The following is a 24,616-nucleotide window of genomic DNA, read 5'->3' on the forward strand; positions in this document are numbered from 1 at the left end:
GCAATCAGTTGCATGTCTTATCTACAGGTGAAAGTTACTGCGATTCCTTGAGGTTAAATCCTGCATACATGTTTAGGTACGTGGTAGTAGGTACCTATACGTAGTACGTAGCTACGTACTTGGCACTTCCTACAGTGTATATATGGTGTACACTAGTTAATTACTACTAGTAAAGTTAGCGGGAGGAACTTACGTCATGTGCCAAACTACAGTACTACTCTGTACCAAGCCATAATAATATGCATATTTGATATCCTGTCCCTCTTCGCGACAAAAGAAACCAATTCGAGATATATACCTAGGAAGTCTACAATATAGACATTCTGAAGAAAAACTAAACTTTTCACAAGTGGCTAACAAGCACTGATAAAATTTGCAGCCATCTCAGAGACTCAGATTGGGGCAAATACCGGTAGAGGACGAGTTCTCAATCTCATCACGTGCTGCGGAATGATCGGGGTTAGTAAGTACGCCGTCGGCCGGGCCGAGTAACTACTAGTCATGCCCATCAGTTTTATTACAAGGTCTCGGTCCACATATAAAGTATTTGACTGCGGCATGCGGTTCATTCACTGTTGGCTTTATAGCGATTACATGAACCCACAACAATACCCCGAGTCTGAGCTTCGTATTCTCATGGGGGCAAAATGCGATGGAATTAACAAAACCAAATTATCATCCTGAAACCGCAAAATGGAGCGCCCCTCATATACAGCACCAGACATCCAGTCACCAGCGCCGGCAGCCATTTCAATGGCGCGGCGACGTGACTCAATGAGAAGCAGGTAAAGGGCCACGGGATCGTACCTCTCAATCTAGCTGATGTCGGTTCAGTTTTAGTGTTGCCACAGATGTTGGAATGGCTTGCAGCGAGGTACGTTTATATTGTGCCTCTACAGCTTTTGTTTGTGGAGGGGCCAATCTAACTTACCGTAATAGATTTTCGACGGTCCAATATCGGAAAGCATTCCATCTAGCATCGCTTCGTTCTCCCATCGCCGTATTAGAAGAGATTCTAATATCAGCCTCTCATATCATCATCAAGAGCCGGATGATTCAATTGAATGGCCTCGCAGAGGGTCCTTAGATCTCGAGAACGGTGTCGATGAACCGGTTGCCGCTGAGCTTGATGATGACACAAACGAGTCTATCAAATTTTCTTACAGATCAAGACAATATTCCTACCACCGGAACTCTGTCGAAGTTCCACTACTTCCACAACGCTCATTATTTCTCAGCTCTAGTAATAAAGGGCGGCGGAAAGATGGAGGAGTCAAGCAGGAAATTCATATCGCGTCCGAAGATACGACCATCGTTATAGCCGGTTTCAACACAGCCACAAGCGGGGCTATCTTATACTACTCCTTATGTGTTTTGACCTTCGGATTTGCCTTTCTATTGTTCAAATGGCTTCCAAGATGGCGAATATGTCTTTTAGGTAGGCCGTCGCCCTTGACTACGTGTCAATGGGTGGTGGTTGAGGTATGAGAACCCATCCCATTTAAATTTTTGTTCATGATCCATTTCTAAGTGCAATAAGGATCAATGGAAACAACTCAGCATATGCGAAGTCTGCAATCGATCATATGAACGACCTCTTTCTACAATATTTGCCGACACCTACCGGTATACATACGACGAGGATAGCGACCCTACTGTTGAACAACTCAGATACTTCGATTACAGGTACTTACGTCTCTTCTATCACCCCCTGGAGGACAAATTTCTCTTGATTAGTGGCTGGAAAGACCCATCCTGGACGAATGCAAAATCTATGAGGGTTGGGCTCAATGCCGACGATCGTGATAGCCGTGAACAGATTTTTGGTAAAAACGCCATTGATATTCAGCAACGGTCGCTATTAAAACTCCTAACCGATGAGGTACGTATGCGTCACAGGTGTTGGTTTGTTTATATACTGATGAGGTAAGGCTTTTCATCCATTTTACATCTTCCAGCTTGCCAGTCTTGTTCTTTGGTCTCTCGACACGTACTACTACTACGCTGCTTGCATTTTTATTATTTCCGTCATCAGCATAGGAACCACAGTTCTTGAGACCACTGCAGTATGTAATAATCATCCTATATCCGCAAAACCTACCTCATACCTAAACCACTCAGACAACGCAACGCCTGAAAGAGATGTCTCTCTTTGAATGTGATATTCGTGTTCTCAGAAATGGATTTTGTTAGTGTGCCTGCCGAACGCACTAGTGGAACGTGTGTTGACAAATTTCAGGGAGATCTGTTACATCTCAGGAGCTCGTTCCTGGAGATGTATTTGAGTTTTCTGACCCTTCCCTGAACCAGGTTCCCTGTGATTGTATTTTACTATCCGGAGATTGCATTGTAAATGAAAGCATGCTCACAGGTATGGAATACAGGGTCGTTGCTATGGATGTGAGCGAGAACTAAAGAAAACTCAGGTGAATCTATTCCAGTTTCGAAGACTCCCTTGACAGATGATGCTCTCGACTATCTTAATCTCAGTGCACCTTCGGTTCATTCTAATGTTGCCAAGCATTTTCTGTTTAACGGGACCAAGATCATCAGAGCGCGACGCCCACAGGGAGTTGATGATGACGAGGCGATTGCGCTGGCAATTGTCATGAGGACTGGGTTTCTAACAACTAAAGGAGCTCTCATTCGCTCAATGCTTTTTCCGAAGCCTTCGGGCTTTAAATTCTACCAGGACTCGTTTCGTTATATATCTGTCATGGGCCTAGTTGCTTTTCTAGGGTTCATTGCGTCTTTCGTTAATTTTGTGCGCCTGGGTGTAAGTCTCGCCGCTGCAAATTACCGAAGCATGTTGGGCTTATATTTGATAGCTTTCGTGGAGCGTGATCATTGTCAGGGCGCTTGACTTGATTACAATCATTGTTCCACCGGCACTGCCAGCTACATTAACAATCGGGACCAACTTTGCTCTATCTAGATTGAAAAGCAAAGGGATCTTTTGCATTAGTCCCCAGAGGTAAGACGGACATTCTATAATATATAAGATGTCCATGCTAACATTTATAAGAGTCAATGTGGGCGGTAAGCTTGATGTGATTTGCTTCGATAAAACCGGTACCCTCACCGAGGATGGTTTAGATGTCCTTGGAATACGAACAATGTCCCGACATCAAAGGTTTGGCTTTGTTGCACAATTCCTGTATCCGATGGCTAATTCGTCTAGACTATCTGAACTTCTATCCGACATATCATGCAAGCCAGAGTCAGTTTCTGCCTTAGCTCAAGGATTTGATAATTATGATATTATCATTCGCATCATGGCGACGTGCCACTCTCTGCGAGTAGTAGACGATGAGCTCCTAGGCGACCCGTTGGATGTGAAGATGTTTCAGTTTACAGGGTGGTCTTTTCAAGAAGGTGGAGGCCTGACACTCGAGCACCAAAATGCCGAAAACGAAACGATCGTTCCTTCTGTTGCCCGTCCGCCCAATACCACAGTACCCATGAACAGTGGTGACAATGATATTGTGAATGTAAGCAACTACCCACTCGTTTGTTTTACTGTCAACGTAGTCGAATGTGGGAATTAATACTTCGGCCGAACTCCTAGGGAACTGTAGAACTCGGTATCTTACGCAGTTTCGAATTCGTTTCACAGCTTCGCCGTGCAAGTGTGATTGTGAGGCAATTTGGTGATAGTGGTGCCACTGTTTTTGTAAAAGGTGCACCAGAAAGCATCAAGGATATCTGTCGCCCAGAAAGCTGTCAGTGTGCCCATACTTTTCTTAGTATTGACTTATTAACCGACTGGTACAGTACCCTCGGATTTTGAAGAGATTCTTAGCCAGTATACACACAACGGCTACCGCGTCATCGCTTGCGCTGCTAGATATGAACAAAGATTAAGTTGGATGAGAATCCAGAAAATAACACGCGCGGATGCAGAGACAGGCCTAGAATTTGTCGGGTTTATAATCTTCGAGAATAAACTGAAACCGAAGTCGGCCGAAACGATTGCTGAGCTGAACCAGGCCAACATAAGAAATATCATGTGTACGGGCGATAATATACTTACCGCAGTAAGTGTTGCCCGGGAGTGTGGCATACTGGGCATCGAAGAGCAGTGCTTTATACCACGGTTTATAGAAGGTTGGTAATCCAGGGGATGGTTCAAGGCGCGTGTTAGCACTAATGTGACCAGGGATACCGCATAATCTGAAAACGTCCTTATGCTGGGAAAGCGTTGACAATCCAACCTTAGAATTAAACCCAGAAACGTTGATGGTATGTTGCTCTTTTTAAATTAGCTAGATCTAAGGGCTAACAATGAGCAGCCGTTGTTAGATTCCGGTGAAGTTAATTCATCCTTTCCTGAGGATTTCCACAACGCTTGCAAATATTCGCTTGCAATCAGCGGTGACATATTTAGATGGATTCTAGACTACGAGAACGAAACTGTTGTGAAAAGGGTGAGTATGCATCCAAGTTTTAGGAATCAAAACTTGACCCATGCCCCTCCTACATTTTATGATCTAACTCAATTTTCTTTAACGCAGATGCTTGCTCGTGGAAACGTATTTGCGAGAATGTCCCCCGATGAAAAGCACGAACTTGTCGAAAAACTTCAATTACTTGATTACTGCTGTGGGTTCTGTGGCGATGGTGCTAACGACTGCGGAGCATTGAAGGCTGCAGATGTCGGCATATCCCTGTCGGATGCCGAAGCATCTGTAGCAGCCCCCTTCACAAGCCGTCAATTTGACGTTACTTGCGTCCCGACTCTGATCAGGTTTGAGGGATCAATTCCTTCTGTAACATGGCAGCTAATCCTAGTACAGAGAGGGCCGTAGCTCACTCGTCACGAGTTTCTGCTGCTTCAAGTATATGAGCTTGTATTCCGCAATCCAGTTCGCAACTGTCAGCTTCCTGTACACAACAGGATCTAACCTCGGAGACTTTCAAGTGAGTTTTTTTTTTTTTTTTTTTTTAAAAAATATATTAGGGACATCACTAATCATCCTTTATTCAGTTTTTATTCATCGACCTTACTCTTATACTACCAATCGCGGTCTTTAGTAAGCCTGAAAATCCCAGCTGCCTTCTCTCTATCTTTTTTTTTTTAATGTGAAACTAATTTTAACCACAAGTGGGATGGACTGCCCCTTACCCCGTTCTTTCACGGAAGCGACCAACTGCGGACCTTGTCTCTAGAAAGGTCTTGACGCCGTTGCTCGGACAGATAATTGTATGCGTAGTTGTCCAGCTCGTAGCCTACAAATCTGTCCAGTCACAACCCTGGTAAATTTCTGCGTCTGTGCAACCTCTTAGGAACTCCTTCTCACCTTTTATTTTTTTTTTTCGCAGGTTCAAAGCCCCCAATATTGACCTGGGTGAGGAAATAATCGAGAACTCGGAGAACACCGTTCTATTCTTGACATCCAGCTTCCAGTACATTTTGGCAAGTGTTGTTTTAAGTGTGGGCCCACCGTTTCGAACCCCAATGAAGTCAAACAGTGCGCCTCTCTGAAAATTGTACTGTCCGGCGATGATTTCTGATACCTCCCAGGGCCATTCCTTGCCGTCATATTCATAGACTTGACCTTTTCGGTCTATATGCTTTTCAGACCATCCAGTTGGATAAGGCAGGTCATGCAGTTGACTTACTTATCAGACGGTTTTGCTACATGGTTGCTTGGGCTAGCCATTGCAAGCTTCTTGTTCGCCTGGTTCGCAGAGCGAACAATATTTCCCCAACTTGCTCGCATTATTGGACGCCTGAAAATAGGCATGCTACCAGGTCATCAGAAGCAGCGTCGCCGGTATAAAATGTTGCTTGAGGAGATGAATAGATAGATTTCTGACTGAGGGTGGAGAAGTCGGTGCGTTAGCAAGGATGCGCATATCGGCGCTCACCCAATTAGGATTGAGATAGACGAAATCATGGTATTGGCGAATTGTGAATACATGCTCATTCGAAGTTCTAACTTGTGGTATTTTGTGTATCGAGAGGTGTATGGCTGGCTGATCCAACCTGTACTAGATATATGAACATGGTCTCTGCCATTTTCGTCTGCGCTCAATGTTCCCAGGGGTGCTTCCAACCGAGCAAAGCAGCCCCGTCCTTCTTAGCTCGGTACATTAACTACATATGTTGATATTTTATTAGATAATTGGCGAGGGCGTCATATTAAGGCGCTGGCGAACTTACGAAAAACCACATGCTGGCGCCGAGGGCAGTTGCCGTAAAGCGGTAGAGTGGCCGAGCAGGGTGGATATGGATGGGATGACTCGCTGCCATATCTGGAAGACGATTAGATGCCGCAACAAATATGATTTGGGCAATAGCTCACCTGCTCAAATTGCGGATATCAATTGACGATGAGGTTCGATGAGGCCGGGAACGGGGAGGTTCCAATGGTTTGATTTCAAATCGCGGCCAATTCGGAATCCATCACGTGATTCCTGTCTCCGTCATACTTTGATTGCTCGCACTAACTAAATGCTGGTAGTCCAACTCTATAGGTATAGTTATAACTTTCGTGTCAAGTCCTACTAAGCGTGATAAGGCTGCGAGCTGACATAATTCAGCCTATTCTGTCTCAATTTGGTATACCTTTCGAGCTCGCCCTTCCCTCACTCTTCCAGTTAAAAACTTTTCTTTGTCTTTGTCTTACTCTGATTTATAGGAACATATCTGAACTTCTCGAAATACCCAAACTATAGCTATAGTATATCGCATTATCCTTGAACGAAAAGCGACGACACTTAAATCTCCGTCCCTATCGGATTCTATTTTCCCCGCAATATCAACAAATATCCAAACCCCTTTTAAACAAGACAGCGAATGCGAACCCCATACTGATGGAAAATGGGTATCGGCCCTCTGGATCGAAATAGCAATGGGAGCACGAGGTTCACTGGATGTACCGGTATCCGCGACTTTGAATTTTTGGGTAAGCTCGGTGAAGGTACATTTGGGTAAGGTGTTCCACGCTCATCTTTGGATTTGGTTGACCTGAACCTTTTGCTTCAGAGAGGTCTACAAGGCGAGAGCTAAAAGGGACGACTCCATTGTCGCCTTGAAAAAGATCCTTATGCACAATGAACGAGATGGGGTGGGTTTAATCTGGTATTCCTATTCTCTCCGACTATCTGACCGTTATAAAGTTTCCGATTACCGCCCTCCGAGAGATCAAGCTTCTAAAAATGCTGTCCCACGCCAACATCATGCGACTCAGGGAAATGGCTGTGGAGCGAGGTAAAGGTACAAGATATTTCGTTATACCCCTTGGGAAACCGGTCTGACTTTCGAGAAGGGGAGGGGCGCAAGAAGGCTAGCATGTATATGGTTTTCCCCTACATGGAACACGACCTTTCAGGGCTTTTGGAGAATCCTGCAGTTTATTTCACTGAACCGCAAATTAAGTGCTACATGATCCAACTCCTCGAAGGGCTAAAATATTTACACGGGGTATTCCTGTGCCTAGGTATCAGAGGAAATGACTCTTTCTAACTTGGTACAGAATTGCATCCTACACCGCGACATGAAAGGCTAGTTCTGTCATAACGTTCCAAGAAGTATCTTTGCTAACCTGGGCACAGCGGCGAACTTGCTTATAAGCAACCACGGTATTCTGCAAATCGCTGACTTTGGTCTGGCGCGGCCTTTCGACGAAGCACCTCCTCAACCCGGGAAAGGAGGAGGGGAAGCGAAGAGAGATTATACCACTCTGGTTGTGACTCGATGGTATCGCCCTCCGGAACTACTTCTGCAACTCCGTCGCTATACATCTGCTATTGATATGTGGGGTGTTGGGTACTTCACGCACCTTAAGCCTTTTTCGTCAAGTATCTAACATATACAGATGTGTTTTTGGTGAAATGTTCAAGGGAAAGCCAATCCTCGCCGGTAACAGTGATCTCAATCAAGCACAACTCATATTCAGCCTTGTAGGCACTCCTACAGAAGAGAATATGCCAGGTTGGAGCTCTCTCCCAGGTTGTGAAGGCGTGAAAAGTTTCGGAAACAGGCCAGGGAATCTTGCAGAGGTATTCAAAAAGTAATACATCCTTTCCATGTATTTTTTCCATTTAACCCGGTGGTGTCTTCCTGTGTCAAGGGAATCAGCGTCTAACTGAGCTCGTTCACAGCCAAAGCCCTATCGCCATTTCTTTGTTAACCGAGCTCTTGAAACTTGATTGGCGGAAAAGGGTGAATGCGATTGACGCGTTAAAACACCCTTATTTCTCGACACCACCCCTTCCAGCGCGTCCGGGTGACATTCCAACTTTCGAGGATTCCCACGAACTTGATAGACGGAGATTCCGTGGACAGCGAGCTGCTATGCCTCCAGCGCCTGCTGGAGGCTCTGTGGGGATTGGTCGGAATGGGGGGTGGTCAACTAATTCAGGAAATAGAACAAACGCAGAAGCTAGGAATTCTCGTGTCCCCGGTGCTCCCCGGGGAGTGAAGGCAACTTCCAATGGAAGCATGGGGAACCAACGGCGCGATACATGGAATAATGATTCCCAGCACACGCGGCAAAAAAAGATTAATGAGGATTCAAACCAGAGTCTTCCGTCCCGGCATAGAGACGGCGGTTTACCGCCTAAACCCCCAGCGCCAACACATCATGAACAGTGGATGCCAGGCCATCCCGATAAAGGGGGGCGAGATCGAGGATACGGGCCTCGCTATGGGGATCTCGAAGCAAACGTCGATTCATATGTTCCTAATTACAGCGGGAGCGATCGAAATCGTGAGAGAGGTCATGGGCCCACCAACTCCGACTGGCGTGGCTCATATCATCAGAACAAGCTTGATTATTCACGAGAAAATACATCAAGGAGGCGGAGTCGGAGCCCTATGTATAGAGAACGAATGGACAGGGGCTCATATCGCCGGTGAGCTCATAATTTGGTTTCGTTTCTAAAGTGGCGGTGGGGTGGTGTTAAAATCGACAAAACATATTTCATGCTCTTCGCTTTCGGACAGCAATTAGTTATTTGCTCATGTTGAATGCTCGGCATTGCAACAACATTTTACTTTTTTCGGCGTCTATTCGAAATCTTAAAATGGAAAATGAAAGACTTTTCTCTAGCAAGTTAGATATTCAAGGGATACACGTCAGGGCCATAGGACCCCAACATTCTGAGGCCTAACATCTTCTGGTAGAAAGGTACCGTTGAGGGACTCCTACCAGGAACCAAAACACAAAATGTTATTACCCTCCTAACTCCTCCCCGCCCGTCCAGTTCTCTAGAGCCTGGTGTGACATGGAAGTATATGTGCCCTAATCTATGTGGAATGATTGATGCAACCAATGTGAGCAGACTTAATACAATATTCTCGTCATTATCCGGGCTAAAGAGAAAGCCAGTAATTAGCCGCCAAGAAGCATTCATGGGTGGAGGAGGTATCAGTACATGAGAGGCTTTCAAGTCTTTCGTATAAGTCCTTGATCGTCGTATTATCGACGTTGCTGATATCGGCCATCAGATAGGCAACCTGCACACCATGGTTAGCACTGCGTTTATACCGCATTCAACAAAGAAAGAGAAAGAAAGGAAATGTTAGGGGGCCGGCGAGGAACAACTTACATCACCTCTACTATCCGTCATTTGCTTGTCGACATTATGATCACCGAGGATCTCGTTGACTGAAAAGGTCAGCCAGTCTAACAGAAATATGCTTTGTTTTCTTACCTTTCCGTAGAACACCCGGGACATTGTGGTGAATATAGATAACCTACAATTGTCAGCGGGTCAGTACATGATACTTGCAGGGGGGTAAACATTATATACCCGAGCATGATCTGGTTCATCCATGGTTAGGGAACGAAGAGCGACCTCCGGGAGATTGACCGCGCCCAAAGTTGTGCCCTCATTCACATATCTGACTAAAGCCTCTGCCACCTCAACGCCAATCGCACGCTGCGCCTCCTCGGTGCTACCGCCGATGTGTGGGGTCAAAATTAGATTCTTGAGAGCACGGAGATCTGTTCCCCAGGTGTTAAGATCGTTGTTGAAGTAGTCACCATTTCCCGCAGGCTCGTTTGGATACACATCAAGTGCAGCACCAGCAATCTTGCCAGACCGCATCGCGTGTACCAGGGCAGGTATATCGACGACAGTTCCTCTGCTGGCATTGATCAAATAGCTACCATCTTTCATGAGCTCAAATTGTTTCTGTCCCAGCATGTTTTTTGTTTCAGCAAGCTCGGGTACATGGCATGTAACGAAATCCGCCTCGGATAGGAGATCCTCCAGTGTTGAAACTTGGCGGGCCGTACCCAATTCCATGAGATTTACCACGTCATAATAAACAACCGACATGCCCATGGACTCTGCCAAAACCGATAGCTGGGATCCAATGTGGCCATATCCAATAATTCCTGTATTTCAATGTCAGATTGGGGCCAATTAAAACACAAGCCAACCATATTAAGGGTGCCGTGGCTAAGAAGGAAGAGTAATACCTAGTGTTTTCCCCCTTATCTCCCAACACTTGTTGCTGACCTTGTTCCACGTGCCATTGTGCATTTCATTGGAACGGTCGCCAAGCTGACGAGCGAGAGCAATGATCTCACAAATGACCAGTTCGGCCACGCTCCGAGAATTGCTAAACGGAGAATTAAATACTGCGATGCCATGCTCCGCTGCATACTGGAGGTCGACCTGATTTGTTCCAATGCAAAAGCAACCAATAACTATGAGATTACGTGCTTCCTTTAACACACGCTCCGTCAACTTTGTCTTCGAACGAATTCCGATCACATGAACGTCTCTGTTGACGAAGAGAAAATCCAGTCAGTAGGCATTTCCGAATAGGTAGTCTGCACTCACCGAATCTTCTCTATAAGTTGATCCTCGGGGAGCGATGACTTGAGAAACTCTACTTGGTATCCTTGCTTGTTTAGAATATCACGACCTGTCTGGTTGACATTTTCTAGGAGCAAGACCTTGATATCCTCGGTGGCAAAAGGTTTTAGGTGCTTTGCATTGAGAGACGGAGCCACGCGGGTTGTGAAAGCCGAGCCACCATGGCTAGACGGAGCGGATTGGAAAGACGTGTTTGGTGAAGTTGAAAAGCTCTGGCCTTGCGAAGTACCCAGGCTCGCGGCATCCCTGCCGAAACCTATATCTCTTGCAGATGTCGCCATGTTTTAACCGTCAGTGGGCGCAAAGTAAGACTCCGTAGGAATTGTTCTTTGGATCTTAGATAATCAAGGTTAGAACTGTCAAAATGGTGGTAACAAGTTGGCAGAAAGGCTATCCCCATCAGCTACTCACCGATTTCCCAGGCAATTTACCATTAGAGTTGGTGTTTGGAAGGTAAAGGCAGGCTGGGATTCAAAGGAGGAAACGTAGTGTGTCATAAGTTTCTTTTATATGAAAAATTTAATAAGCACCTCAGTTCTGGAGCAGCTAGGCCTACGGAGTCACTGTACCACTGAATTGAGTCATCCCTACTCGACTTTGCTCCGAAATAACTCCAGGGACCAACAGTCGATGAACTGGTTTCAAACACCGTAACCTAACCCCTCATTGATAGGTGTTGGACAGGCATATCCAATACGAGAAGAATAATATCCACTAAAAGAGAATTTTACCGGTGCCAGATTACCACGCTCTACGATGGACTTTCCAGTCACTGCAGTCAGCGTGCCGACCCGAATTCATCACTCAGAACTCGTCAGAACGATCAGCTCCGGACTCGGAGGCGGAGGGGCAGCACAAGTCCAATAGAGGGGTCAAGGTGGGGCAGTTATCTTCGCCCCCACGGTGAATCGGTGAAGTTAGGCGGTCGGTCATTACACATACTCCACTCCATAGACGTTCGTGTTTCTCTACGATTTCCAGAGAGAAGAAGATTTATTACTGTGATTACTTGGTGCCTTTACGGTTGCCTCATCAAGAGGCTGCTTACGGACCTCACCCCCCCTCACCTTTTTTTTTTTCTCCTTCCTTAGAAAAAGCTCTCTAAGAATTGCTTCAGAATATCATATACCCTCCAGACCGACGGTCATCTAGCATGGTTTTGGCACCTGCTGTCAAGGATGCTGTTTCCATGTGGGCGGATTAAGCGAATTGATTTGGCCTAAATTGAAAGACATTCATCCATATTACCATCAGGTCCCCAAGGCATTCATGTTGGATATCTACTGTGTGAACCCAAATCAATCTAAAAACAAAAGCCTAGCATAAAAGGAATTACACGATAGGCTAGTCAATGATTTTGGAATTTGTTAGAGTTTCTGCCCGCTTGTATTATATCTGCATGCCTTGCAACTTTTTGGCTGCTTCATCTGTGCCAGTAAAAGGCTTGCTGGCGGCTTTGGGTCTAGATTTGGTCGAAGTGCTGTCTTTCGGAAGCTCTTTGGTGTAGGGAAGAAACTCTGGCGCACCGGGTATGTATTTGCGGAGGGGCTCTGGAACAACAAATCCCTATCCGTTGTCAGTACGAGTCATACTAATTATGGGCGATACCTAGTTCATACATCATCTGTTTGGTAGTTCTCAAGTATGCAACAGAGCGTTCTCTCCGTAGCGCACAGCGTAGCATTCAGTGCATGGACATATGCTTTTTTCGCGTCCGTGGTCTTTTTGGGGCCAAATCGAATGCCGAGTGCACGTGCCTGGTAGTCGGTACAGTTGGAGCAAGAAACCAGCTCTTTGTATTCCTGCTGGAAGGGAAACCATGCTTCAAGGTCGAATTTCTTTGCTGCGGCATTATTCAAGGCGCCAGAAACTATAGAGACAATCTGGTAGGGGAGTCCAAGGGATTGGTAGAAGTCCTCAGAAGTGGCTATCATTTCGTCAAACACTTTCCAGGAGTCTTCAGGTTTCGTGAGAATAAATTGTTCAATCTATTATTGTGTGAGTTCTTGGGACGGTTGGCTTAGTGGGGGCCTATATCTGACCTTCTCAAATTGATGGACACGGAATATCCCCCAAGCGTCTTTCCCATGAGCGCCGGCCTCCTTACGGTAGCAAGTACTATATCCAGCATATCTGCTATCCAGTAAGCCTCTGTATACCACTATAAATGCAGCATATCTCACCTAATAGGGAGATCTTTATCTTGGAGCCATTCGCTATCATGCAATGCTGATAGGGGCTGCTCCGAGGTGGCAATCAAATACTTGTCAGTGGTCTTATCCTCGCTCTCAGTGACTTTGTAAAGCTCTTCGTCAAACTGTTCGAGTTGGGCAGTTTTTGCCATCATCTCCCTAAGCATAAAGTGAGGTGGTTGGTTCGGCTTGTACCCACGCTTCCATAGGAATTCCAACCCATAGTTCACAAGTGCAAGGTTCAAGAAAAGACCATAACCGGTAAGGCAATATCCACGGTGGCCAACGATCTTGACCCCGCGTTCCGGATCGTAGCCATCAAGCCGAGTCAAGACTTCATGATGCGATAAGCAGTTCGGTTTTTCGGCAACGAAGTTGTCCGGAGACCACGTCCTGATAATGGGGTTATCATCCTACAAGACGCGGTCAGTATCATACACAATTCCAGCCCCTTTCCCAGAACACCACTGACCTCATTGTTGCTCACAGGGACCGAGTCATGGACATAGTTGCCAATTGTTCGAATTTTTCGGTCTCTCAGGCTCTCCTTCTGAAAAGCAACCTCTTCTGCCTCTTTCCGCCGGGACTCTAGTTTTGCCTTATCCTCCAAAAGGAGGCTTGCGTCTTCCTTGTTCTAGTTTCCGATAGTCAGTCAAAGGATTGTATCGATGGACGCACAGATCACAAAAACCGAAACTTACTTTTTTCTTTTTACCAATCTCCTTGAGGAGCGCATTGAGTTGGGAGTTTATTTGGGAAACCTCATAACGTGCTGCAACAAATCTCAAAATTAGTTTATTTAAATCCCAAGTGGTCCGCATCACTAAAGCAGATTATCAATGAGAACTTACCCCGGCGAGCTTCCTCATACAAGGAAAGAACCTCATCGACTGCAGTTTCAGGAGCCGATCTTCTCCTCTGGCTCTCCTTGATTTTATTCGGGTCTCCGCCACGGTCAGTAATGAAATCAGCAAGGTCCAGCATATTTTGTTATTATTCCCGCTTATTCGAAACCAAACGAGTTCACCAGGATGCCAGGCCCACTTGGGTATCGGTGTTGACGTTTGTTTGATCAATGTGCAGCAACTTCGACTTAGCGGGGAGATTATGAGGGGCACGAAATTTGGTCAACATTTCTCCGATCAACCTGACAGTTAGGGCATCCGCACCTAAATTAGGTCACGGTCCAGTGCTGACGCTCCAACCTCGAATAGGCTAGTCCGTATCTCGATTAGGACTAGACAATAATCATTTAATCATCACTCAAATGATAGCTACTATGTAACTAGTAGTTAACTGCAGGACGTACTGCGTAACCAGTTTAGTTAGCTACGAAGTTAATAGCTAGTTAGTTAATTTGTTGGCTAATAAGTCTAGCTACAAACTACAGTACATACCTGTACTCCGCAGTACTAGATATAGCGAGATATCAATCTAGTCAGCTTAACAAAGTAAGGCTTTAGTGCACTGGTGGGGAGGTAGCATAAACACCTACTTTACTGCGCAACTACTCACAAGCTATGAATGAGGTAGGTTTTATAGCATAGTCGCGGTAATATTATAAGCAATCCAAAAGGATCGAAGAGAAATTCCCTCTTTGTTTTAATGGTTATGGTGTTTCGTATCCACTATGCGATTGCCCAATCCAGAAAGTGGAAAGCGGAGGACAAGCCGCCTATGGATTTCTACAAATATTTATTCTTCACATTGCCGGGTGCATTGCATTTCAAAAAAGGGAATTGAATCAATTTGTAGTACCTACATCGGATGGCCTTATATGCAAACATTTTATTGGAACCAAGGTTTCTAATCAAATAGGAACAAAAGCAGCCTCCTCACCGCGTCTAAGGCGCCCAACCCATTTATTCTGCAATTAGTGAGGTTCCTAGGAAGCAGGTCAAGCATGATCACCCGCGGGCACTCCAGGATATGAATGTATTGGCATTAATGTCGGCTGAAACACGAATAGAAGAGCAGTTGGCGCCGGTTTTTTTTTAAAAAAAAAGAAAAACACGATTCATTCTATTGGTTCTGTCGACTGTCTGTCACATCAAAGCACACTTATTCCCTCCGGTTGGCTGTGATGGATTCTGTGATTTTTCAATTTCTCCGATCATTAACTCAAAAGCTTTCCCAACGTTGTAGTCAAGACGAGCACTAGCTTCCGTAAACGCACAGCGAAACTCTTCCCCTAGCTGCCGGCCCTCATCTAAGGACACTTGACGTTGTTCGGGTTTAAGATCACTCTTATTTCCCACGACGACAAGTGGAACATAATCTGCCCCCTGGCGCACTTCAGCTGAGTAAAAAAAACGCGAGTCAAAGGTGAAATACTTACCAAATGGTTTAGTATCTTGTCTCTGATGACCCTTACCATATCAAAAGACTGACGAGACGCCACGGAGTAGGCAATTAGATATCCATGAATTCCGATGAAATGTTTAGAGTTTAGTATGCTGTACTCGTCCTAATGCTTTGAATTAGCGCTTTGCAATCACCGAGCGCACCATTAATGTCCTCACTTGGCCAGCTGTATCAACTATCTCCGTCGCATAGTCCTGACCATTGTATTTGATAATTCGACTAAAGGTGTTCTCAATCGTTGGATAGTAACTCTCCACGAAGTGTTGCTCAACGAACCGAACCGTGAGTGAGGATTTACCTAGGGAACTATTAGCTCTGAAAAGAGAGTATTCGGGAACGTGGACACATGCCTACGGAGCGACTGCCCACGATAGCTATTTTTCGTTGCTTTGGTGCACTAGGCATTTTCGCGGGCCCAGAAAGGGGATAATAATAGGAAAAAGACAAGATAATTCGTGGAGCTTGCGGATGTTAATGCGTCCGGCGATGCTAGCCAGAACCCCAGCGGACAGATACTAACTTCTATGACCAGAAATCATAGAGATCTGGGGTTTTTCGATTGGGCTACGGAAACAACGTCAGAAATGATGGATACGTACCCTTTAACCCTTGGGAGCGGCGCAGCGCTGCTGCTGATGACTCAGTGGGTGTGGCAAACTCCCAGGTAGCTCAGGAGCTAAATGAGCGAATGCCGCATTGCGGGCGCACGCAAACATACCTACCTATCAAAAGATACATCTCCGTTCCTGCTGCAACAAAGCATGATATTTTTAACTAGAATTAACTCGGAAATTTTAGCCTAGTCACATTTGTACAGTGTCCATAAAAAAAAAATTCTAGTAGTAAACTGCTGTTGTGATCACATCACGCAATATGTCGGCCGAAGACAATTAATGCATAATAGTGTGACCTATCTCACTTCAACTCCAGTAGGTGGGAATTACTAGTGCGTGGTAGAGGAGGTGATGGAGCCCTTTTGTAGCAGCTTCTATCAATATACGAGCCACTCCTGTATCTTACGGTGTGTCGGATAGCAAGTAATTTGATACCGGGGGATTATATATCAGGCTCCCACTACTATAAAACGGCGAGGATTTCCCTTTCAGCCTCGGTGCACCGTATGAGCAAGCCCCTCCAACCGACATATTTGATCGATAATATGCTCGAGTCGTGTCGTGAGCCTGGATTCCCCTTGCTCCCATGTTTCAAGAGGGCCAGTATCCATTTCAACCTCTCTATGGCACTGCAAAAACTTTTCAGCTGTTGACAGAATTAATGTCAATCCACCCCCGGCTAGAACTTCATTAACCAGGAGGCGAGCTTCCTTGTCGAGGCAAATAGTAAGTAAAAGGATGGACAAGTATCCTGCAATAACATTCACATGCACATCGGCCACGGAGTGTGCCTATATATAATGTCAGAGCACATCAATAGGTAACAATTGTCTCCTCACCTGGTCCATAGTGCGAACTCTGGCAGAGAATTGCTCGAGAAGTTGATGGAAGAAAGACACTGCTCTGTTATTGGAACTTATAAGTATAGCTCTGGACTGCTTGGTCTTCTCCGCTAGATTTATGAGAGCTCCTAGCGCCAAAATGACCTCATTCAGCGTGTCATTATCCTGATCGCAAAGTTCCCTGGAGATATCCCGGAATTCTGTAGTGACAATATTTGCGAGTCCGCAGACAATATCTGGGGTTGCAAAACTATCGCACAGTGTTGGCTCCTTGTTAGTAATATTTAATATCACCCGAATATAGGATATCGAGACCTGTCTTCGATCGCAATGATCTAAAATTAAAACTTGATGAAAATGAACAAGACGGCGGAAACATCGGCAATGATTGTAATCGAATGGCCCTGATATTACCGAGTAATTCTCGAGAATCAGAAACACCCGGTCCAAAAACTGAAGTTGGCCTTTTGGTGCAGAGGAATTTAGATCTTTGATGGCATTTGCCGCAACCAGATCGATCAACTTGCCCAGCAATAGTGTAGGGAAGGGGCGAATGGTATGGCCGCGCTCCCGGAGAACTACCAGAGAGGATTTGATGCACTCAAGTGCTAGCAATTGCGGTGACAGGCATGGCGAAGGAGAACCTATGGCGGGCAACAAATGAGACCGGACATCCCTGATAGATGCCTGTGCTGTCTTTGAAAGACCAATCGAAGGGCCTCGCGCTAAAATAAGGATATCATCTTCCGTATCCAATAATGCAGTGGGTAACTCGAGGATCCTTGCCCACAAAGAGTCGGAAAAAACGCGAGAGGTATGGCCACCGACTATTATCAGCCTGTGAGCACTGAGAGCAAGAGAAGCAGATACTAAATCCAAATCGTTTAATGTACAATTCACCAGGCGTTCGTCAAATCCTTGCTCGGAAAAACGATGTACAAACTGGGAATCCAAAAGTTTGCCACACAATTCGGCAAGGGCACAACATGTTCCGGACTTTGAATTATACCTGTCTTCGATGTCTTCGAAAATCGAGTCAATGACCTCTCGAAATCGGGCATTGTCCCCAGCCCGCCGAAGCTCGTGGATGCTACGGACGGGTTTGCTATCGTGAGCGTCATCCTCTTCGGGAGATATGCGCGAAGAGCTTATGTTAAGAGATTTTGTTTTAGGTTCGAATTCGTGGGAGTTCATTACATCATGGTTTTCGAAATCGGTCAAGGTAAGTGAATCATTCAAAAATGAACGCTGCCGTGAATAAGTAACTCCTGAAGATCGCAACATTGAAGAAGGTGTGGGCGGGGGAGGGCTTCTTCGGAGGTGCCCAGAGTCACACGTCCTGGATTCGGACGCTTTCCTAGCAAGACGCCGGCGGGCTGAAGTGGAATTCGCCTCATCAGAAGGGTAGAGCGGTTTAGGCATATAATGGGACATTGGCATAAAAGCCTCACTGCCTCTATTGTCTGCAGTACCTAACGAGTCGATCAATCTTTTCCGCGGCGAAACCGAGTCGAGCTTCTGAGATGTACTCAAAGAGCCACTTGAATTCTTACGATCATCCCGAGGCTGAGAAGCTGGCTTTTGTCGGCGGGCAGAACGCCAGTAAGAATACGCTGGTAGGTTGATTGATTTGGCTTCAAACGTGGTGTCTGGACTCAGAGATCGGGGAGAGTCACCACCCCCCGAAGCGTTATCAAGATGGGGGTTATTTGGAAGGGAATTAATATTGTTTCGCAGGCCGGCGTTCCCTAGACTCGCACCCACAGGCGCGGCCGCATGCGAGTTCATCGGGCGTAGAGTAGGGTCAATGTAGGCTTCTTCGTGAAGCGACTTCCTCCGTTTTCGCGGCATGACGACGTGCTCGTCTCCTTGATCCTCATCCTTGCCTTCCCCTCCAGCAGCCGGAGAATTGACTAGTTTTGTTATAAGCAAATCAACGTGCTCATAGGCTTAAGCACTCACCTGAGCTCCTCGGCAGGCGGGAAGACTGAGACGTTCGAACAGGAGCTGTTGACGATGCTGGCTCGTTAATTGAGGAAACGCGAGACGTGGATACCCTGGCAGAATCACCTAAGCCCTGCGTATATGGCTCAAGCCTGTTCAAAGGTGATTTACCGTACGTCACCCTTCGTTTCCTATTTTGTGGCATGCTAAGTAGAATAGACGGGGTATGGGGAATAAAGAGAGCTGAATTGAATGATATAGGCAAGGTGCGCAAAGCACAGTATTCCACGCATCCTCTTATGGTATCCGAAGGCAGTGTCCTTGGAGATTCGTATTTCGTTGTTCCAAAACTGGGGCGAGCTCTCAGCCCCTCTCACATGATGACTAATACTGTCACGGTTAACCAGTAGCAGTTAGTTAACTAAAGCTAGACCCAGGGCCATGGAGTAGGTATTGAAGCTCTCTTTATGGGGAACGCCTGCGGTAGGGGTTTAATAGTGGTATCGGCCGTCTTCTTAATGGATTTATATAGAGAAAAATCGACGAGGAACTGGTCATATTGGTCATGGTAAAATAACTGATCTTCCTAGTGTCCCCCGTCCATGACATAAAGAAGGTAAGAACAACGTCCTCGATAGAAAAGCCGGAAAGATAGCTTCTCCGGTTCCGCCAAGCAAGAGTATCTGTTTCAGTTTTTACTGTTGCTGTAGGTTATTTGAGTGTTCTCAACTTACCAATCTGTTGAACAGCATATCAACCAGGAGCGAGGGTCAGCGGTTCCCGCACTGGTGGAAATATCTAAATACCGATTTCTTGCGTAACTAGTAAATTCAGGGCCTGTTTTATACTGTCCAAGTACTAGGGACTCCAAGCACTCTCTCCCGATCATAGTCATCTTCACTTGTAGACTAACTGGAAAGTAATTTAATTCTTCACCATTCTTTGTCGTAGTTAATGGGGCTTGGGATCACCACTGGTGTATGTCCCCTCGCAGCAGACTGGTAGTATACGGGGTACAGCCAACAACAGCGGGATCAGCAGGCAAGACTAGTTGGGTGGACACGCGATCAGAGGCAGCTTATCTTCGTTCTTTGCATTTTGATACAAAATTGCCTCTCATGCGTTCAGTGCCTAGTCCGCTGAACATTCTGTCAACCACCCAACCATTCAACCATTCATGTTATTATACCCTGGTAACACCACCTCAACATTGGACACGGTTTTACCCTTGGGGGCCTTTTTAGTATTCTGCGCCCTTCTCTACCCCACCCCCACGATAACATAACAGTGTCATCGTCATTTTTATTTTGCTTTTTATTTTGTTTTTGTTTTTTACATCTACCGAGGCGTTATCTTCCTATCCAAAATGAGCGGAACAACAGAACCTATTCCTTCACCGGCTCAAGGCGTTGGCCCAGTTTACCGATCGGATAGGGAAAAGCCCACAGCAACAGTGTCCAAGAGCATATCTTACGAGAACGTCCATGTCCTTCCTCAGACTCCTCAACTGATAGCACTATTGACGTAAGTCGCAAGTTTATCCAGGCCCTCCATGGATTATCCACACTCCAAGCCCGACTAATACACCGCAGCATGATTAGAGATCAGAATACCGGTCGCGCTGATTTCATCTTCTACTCGAACCGAATAATCCGCCTCCTGGTAGAAGAAGGACTCAACCATCTCCCAGTTGTCGAGCAATCTGTCACTACCCCCGTCGGTCGCTCTTATCTGGGCGTTAAGTTCGAGGGTAAAATCTGTGGTGTTTCAATCATGCGAGCTGGAGAGGCCATGGAGCAGGGGCTGAGAGATTGCTGTCGTTCCGTGCGAATAGGCAAGATTCTCATACAACGAGATGAAGAAACATGCATGCCGAAGCTTTTCTATGAAAAGCTACCCACTGATATCTCCAATCGATGGGTCCTTTTACTTGATCCAATGTTTGCAACTGGTAAGCAAAGACGTACTTGCAGTGCTGAGTTCAACGGGGTTAAAAATAAACTAGGGGGATCCGCAACACTCGCTGTCGAAATATTAAAGGCTAAGGGTGTTCCCGAAGAGCGCATTCTTTTCCTTAACCTTATCGCGAGCCCCTCGGGTGTTGCAGATTTCGCCGAACGCTTTCCTAGGCTACGAGTTGTGACAGCCTTTATCGACCAAGGTCTGGATGAAAAGAAGTAAGGACGCGCCAGTGGGTTTTGGTAACCACCCTCATGCTAAGTTTTTATAGGTATATAATTCCCGGTCTCGGTGATTTCGGTGACCGCTATTATACCCTATAAGATCCGTCCTAGGCGGGTCTGTCCCCCCTCCCCCGCCCCTTTCTTCGGAAGGACATAAACCGCATCAACCATTTTGTCGGAACAGTGATACGTACCATTGGTGAGGCACACACACATTGTCGCATATCATATTGACAGGGCATTGGACTTCTGGAAAATAGCAGAGCATGGTGGAGGTTCATAGAATCTTCATATTGTAGGTTGTTTATCTTTTCGGTAATAACCCCATTAGTCCTCGGCAAATTGACCAGTCTGCTCTGCAACACCAACACCCTGACCGCCTGGAGAATAGGGTCGGTTATTAGAACGCGTGGCGATAGCATCGCTTTCTTCGTATCTATCCGCGGTGTCCTTGGCAACTGCGTCACAGGCGTCAACCCAATCAGAGTATACATCGACGGCAGCAGAGAGGTCTAAAGGCATGTGTGGTTAATACTAGTGCGACCCTATCAGAAAATTCTAGAGCTTACAGTTGATGCCCGTCTGAAACCGTTGTCCGCAGACCTTGCAAGACAAATGTCCTAGTCCTAGCTTTTTGTCCAACTTCACAACAATCGAATTCTCGTGATTGCAAAATAGACAGGCGAACGTGCTTGGAAGAGGCTCTCTCTGCTCCTGGATTAGCCCCTGTTCGAACGGGTATGAAGCTGTCTTCAAACTTGTACTACCTTTCTGGGCTGCTGGGGTTGACGGCTTGACTTCTTACGTTTACCCTATCATTATAACGTATCAGATACAGCTCCGGGAGATATGCAACCTCAAAATTGCGTGAATAGAACATATGGAGCTAAACATACCATACTTGATATATGCGGATGGGATATGGCAACGAAAAATTAGCGGTCTTGTGAATGTCCCCGGAACTCTTATGTTGATTGAATCAGGTTCGGCTCTAGCCTGGGGTGGTATTCGGGTGCACGGATGCAAAGGATGCAAAGGATGCAAATAGTGCAAAGTGCATATCCTGCGGCTCTCGAGTCTCACGCAGGCTGTTTGCACTTTGCTAGCCCCACTATACCTAACTTTAACAGTCACAGACCCTCGGTGGGGGGCGGCTAAACAATGAAAGGTATGGTGGCATGTGGGCTCTGTATTAAGTACTGACTATACTGTATATAGTACATTCTCTGTAGATTGTCTGTATACGAAAAGTCACCATCTCGTCTGTTGGGTAGTGGTTAAAGTCCCTTAGACGAGTTAGGAATTAGATCACTGTTGTTGTTGAGCGGTGTGTGACAGCCCTGCTATGAATATACAGTGTAGTAGTGGTGAATTCACCTATATCAAGGTATCATATACAGATCTAAGAAGAAAAAAAGACCCCTTCACATAATGAAAAAAAAAAAAAAAAAAAAGACCAACTAGAGAATCTCAGATAAGAGATCTTATGCCTTCATAGGTTAGTGTCAACAAAAGTCCAACTACGGCTTGTAGCAGGCTCCAGAAAACACAGGGTCAAACGCTGGATGTGGGGATGGATGATGCTTACACGTGACTTATCAATCCTCCAATAAAACGACGTCAGGTTTGTGGGTAATATATTACGTAAAGCAACTATAGGGCCAGCGTCTCGCTTAACGGAACTTTTCTGTGGGATTTTGTCCTCAACTTCTTGTCCGTCGAAACCGCGGCAAGCAGCACGAACCGACTCGACCACTTCCACCTAATTGCGTGGTGTCAACTTCTCGTCTATCTTCGACCATTGACGGATAGGACCGAGTCGCAATTATGGCTGTTGGAAAGTACGACATTTCGATCCCTGAGTCAATGAAACCCCAAACCCGATGAGCCTGTTGCTAATGAACGGCTAGAAACAAGCGCTTGTCGAAGGGCAAGAAGGGAATCAAGAAGAGAACTGTTGATCCCTTTACCAGGAAGGATGAGTACTCCGTGAAGGTAAGCAGCCTAAGTTTTTTTTTTTTTGGATCCTGGGCTTTGTTAACAACGATTAGGCTCCCTCGACCTTCCAGATCCGAGAGTGAGTTGGATGCTGGCTGAAGATTTTTCATGACACTTGACTGTGGGAAAGGAACTAACTGATTCGAAAAGCGTCGGGAAGACCCTTGTCAACCGTACCAGCGGTCTTAAGAATGCGAACGATTCCTTGAAGGGCCGCATTTTCGAAGTCTCTCTCGCGGATCTCCAAAACGACGAAGACCATGCCTTCCGCAAGGTCAAGCTCCGCGTTGATGAAATCCAAGGAAAGAACTGTCTCACCAACTTCCACGGTCTTGACTTCACCACCGACAAGCTACGATCCCTTGTGCGCAAATGGCAGTCACTTATTGAGGCCAACGTCACCGTGAAGACAACCGATGACTATCTTCTACGCCTGTTCGCAATCGCCTTTACCAAGAGACGTCCCAACCAGATCAAGAAAACCACATACGCTCGCTCGTCCCAGATCCGCGCTATCAGGAAGAAGATGACCGAAATTATGCAACGGGAGGCCTCGAGCTGTTCTCTTTCCCAGCTTACGACAAAGCTCATCCCCGAGGTTATTGGCCGCGAAATCGAGAAGGCAACACAGGGAATCTATCCCCTTCAGCATGTACGTCTTATGTCAATAGCATCGTGAAGATTACAGCTAATCAATATACAGGTCCACATTCGCAAGGTTAAACTTCTTAAGGCGCCCAAGTTTGATCTCGGTGCACTGCTCAACCTGCATGGTGAGTCAACCACCGATGACAAGGGTCAGAAGGTGGAGAGGGAGTTCAAGGAACAGGTTCTGGAAACTGTTTGAGGTTCTAGAATTTCCTAGCTCATGGGCTTTTCTCTTTTGTAGGGTCCTGGGAAGTTTTCTAGATTGTTCCGCTGTGAAAATAAACAAAATCAATGTCACCGTGAATGATACTTTTCTATTCGTATCCCAATTTGTCGCCTGCCTATTCAGACTTGTGGAGCCATTTCGCTCTGTACTGGACGTTCCGACGTGCCAAGTTAAAATCATAGGGAATGCCATTGGGACGGGTAACCGGTAAAGGATATTATTATCGTAAGAACCAGCTCCGAACATCACGGCCCAGACCTCCTCATGGGACTAGCCCTAGCCCTAGCCACGTGGCACGCTATTACCTACTAGAAATATATTCTTGTCATGAACTGATGATGTTATGAACTTACAATATTAGCAGGTGTAGCTTATTACTTACTGGATAGTGCTACTGTTATTCATTCTATTTGTGATTCTCTCCACAGTAACCGACCCCTCTGGTAACCTGCGGGATCACTGTCGCAAGTTGGCGATCTTGGTGAATTGGTAAAGTGTTGAATTAGTTTAATCAACAGGATCCGGGAAGTAGAGCTAAAGCTATTTAATTAGAATAATATAAGTCCGCTGGTATATAAATATAGTAAATAATATAAAATCTTTAATATATCTTAATAAATAATAATTAATAGTAATAATAAAACTTTCTTATTTAATTATTCTTTAAATATTTTTTATATATATTATTTTTTATTTCCTGTCTAAGTTAATATATATTTATAAAGATATAAAGTTTTTTTATTTAATTTTATTATTATAATATAAC

General features: G+C 45.7%; 9 protein-coding genes across 9 annotated transcripts; 4 read left to right on the forward strand and 5 right to left on the reverse strand.

The window, feature by feature from the left end:
- Positions 1-693: 693 nt before the first annotated feature.
- On the forward strand, positions 694-5,811 carry APUU_70446S (putative P-type ATPase; the record flags this gene model as incomplete). Its single annotated transcript, XM_041695319.1, has 21 exons — positions 694-785; positions 835-874; positions 940-1,482; positions 1,541-1,882; positions 1,932-2,066; positions 2,122-2,188; positions 2,240-2,371; positions 2,427-2,776; positions 2,829-2,974; positions 3,026-3,133; positions 3,182-3,491; positions 3,569-3,722; positions 3,775-4,107; positions 4,160-4,242; positions 4,293-4,427; positions 4,515-4,747; positions 4,797-4,920; positions 4,988-5,033; positions 5,106-5,256; positions 5,323-5,471; positions 5,525-5,811. 21 exons carry the CDS (start codon positions 694-696, stop codon positions 5,809-5,811), a joined length of 3,960 nt encoding a protein of 1,319 aa, XP_041561062.1.
- A 1,015-nt stretch (positions 5,812-6,826) lies between these two features.
- On the forward strand, positions 6,827-8,866 carry BUR1 (CDC2/CDK family serine/threonine-protein kinase; the record flags this gene model as incomplete). The annotated part of the gene is made up of 8 exons (XM_041695320.1): positions 6,827-6,936; positions 6,992-7,073; positions 7,126-7,222; positions 7,275-7,429; positions 7,482-7,509; positions 7,561-7,774; positions 7,824-8,018; positions 8,110-8,866. 8 exons carry the CDS (start codon positions 6,827-6,829, stop codon positions 8,864-8,866), a joined length of 1,638 nt encoding a protein of 545 aa, XP_041561063.1.
- A 427-nt stretch (positions 8,867-9,293) lies between these two features.
- Positions 9,294-11,120, reverse strand: SER3 (D-3-phosphoglycerate dehydrogenase; the record flags this gene model as incomplete). The annotated part of the gene is made up of 7 exons (XM_041695321.1): positions 9,294-9,322; positions 9,385-9,466; positions 9,559-9,617; positions 9,664-9,706; positions 9,763-10,352; positions 10,437-10,744; positions 10,804-11,120. The coding sequence occupies 7 exons, from the start codon at positions 11,118-11,120 to the stop codon at positions 9,294-9,296; spliced, it is 1,428 nt and encodes a 475-aa protein (XP_041561064.1).
- A 1,108-nt stretch (positions 11,121-12,228) lies between these two features.
- Positions 12,229-14,015, reverse strand: SES1 (serine--tRNA ligase SES1; the record flags this gene model as incomplete). Its single annotated transcript, XM_041695322.1, has 7 exons — positions 12,229-12,405; positions 12,459-12,827; positions 12,882-12,972; positions 13,023-13,444; positions 13,504-13,665; positions 13,733-13,803; positions 13,883-14,015. 7 exons carry the CDS (start codon positions 14,013-14,015, stop codon positions 12,229-12,231), a joined length of 1,425 nt encoding a protein of 474 aa, XP_041561065.1.
- A 1,061-nt stretch (positions 14,016-15,076) lies between these two features.
- Positions 15,077-15,800, reverse strand: rhbA (Rheb family small GTPase rhbA; the record flags this gene model as incomplete). The annotated part of the gene is made up of 4 exons (XM_041695325.1): positions 15,077-15,316; positions 15,370-15,498; positions 15,554-15,693; positions 15,746-15,800. 4 exons carry the CDS (start codon positions 15,798-15,800, stop codon positions 15,077-15,079), a joined length of 564 nt encoding a protein of 187 aa, XP_041561066.1.
- Positions 15,801-16,812: 1,012 nt separating this feature from the next.
- Positions 16,813-19,000, reverse strand: APUU_70451A (WAPL family protein; the record flags this gene model as incomplete). The annotated part of the gene is made up of 2 exons (XM_041695326.1): positions 16,813-18,764; positions 18,814-19,000. 2 exons carry the CDS (start codon positions 18,998-19,000, stop codon positions 16,813-16,815), a joined length of 2,139 nt encoding a protein of 712 aa, XP_041561067.1.
- Positions 19,001-20,161: 1,161 nt separating this feature from the next.
- FUR1_2 (uracil phosphoribosyltransferase) lies at positions 20,162-21,077 on the forward strand (the record flags this gene model as incomplete). The annotated part of the gene is made up of 4 exons (XM_041695327.1): positions 20,162-20,319; positions 20,388-20,746; positions 20,801-20,972; positions 21,026-21,077. The coding sequence occupies 4 exons, from the start codon at positions 20,162-20,164 to the stop codon at positions 21,075-21,077; spliced, it is 741 nt and encodes a 246-aa protein (XP_041561068.1).
- A 228-nt stretch (positions 21,078-21,305) lies between these two features.
- On the reverse strand, positions 21,306-21,877 carry APUU_70453A (transcription elongation factor 1 family protein; the record flags this gene model as incomplete). The annotated part of the gene is made up of 4 exons (XM_041695328.1): positions 21,306-21,490; positions 21,548-21,686; positions 21,746-21,790; positions 21,875-21,877. 4 exons carry the CDS (start codon positions 21,875-21,877, stop codon positions 21,306-21,308), a joined length of 372 nt encoding a protein of 123 aa, XP_041561069.1.
- A 928-nt stretch (positions 21,878-22,805) lies between these two features.
- On the forward strand, positions 22,806-23,823 carry rps1 (40S ribosomal protein eS1; the record flags this gene model as incomplete). The annotated part of the gene is made up of 5 exons (XM_041695329.1): positions 22,806-22,819; positions 22,889-22,973; positions 23,030-23,055; positions 23,127-23,628; positions 23,680-23,823. 5 exons carry the CDS (start codon positions 22,806-22,808, stop codon positions 23,821-23,823), a joined length of 771 nt encoding a protein of 256 aa, XP_041561070.1.
- Positions 23,824-24,616: the final 793 nt, after the last annotated feature.

This window comes from Aspergillus puulaauensis, chromosome 7 (genome assembly GCF_016861865.1).
Source record: "Aspergillus puulaauensis MK2 DNA, chromosome 7, nearly complete sequence".
NCBI lineage: Eukaryota > Fungi > Ascomycota > Eurotiomycetes > Eurotiales > Aspergillaceae > Aspergillus > Aspergillus puulaauensis.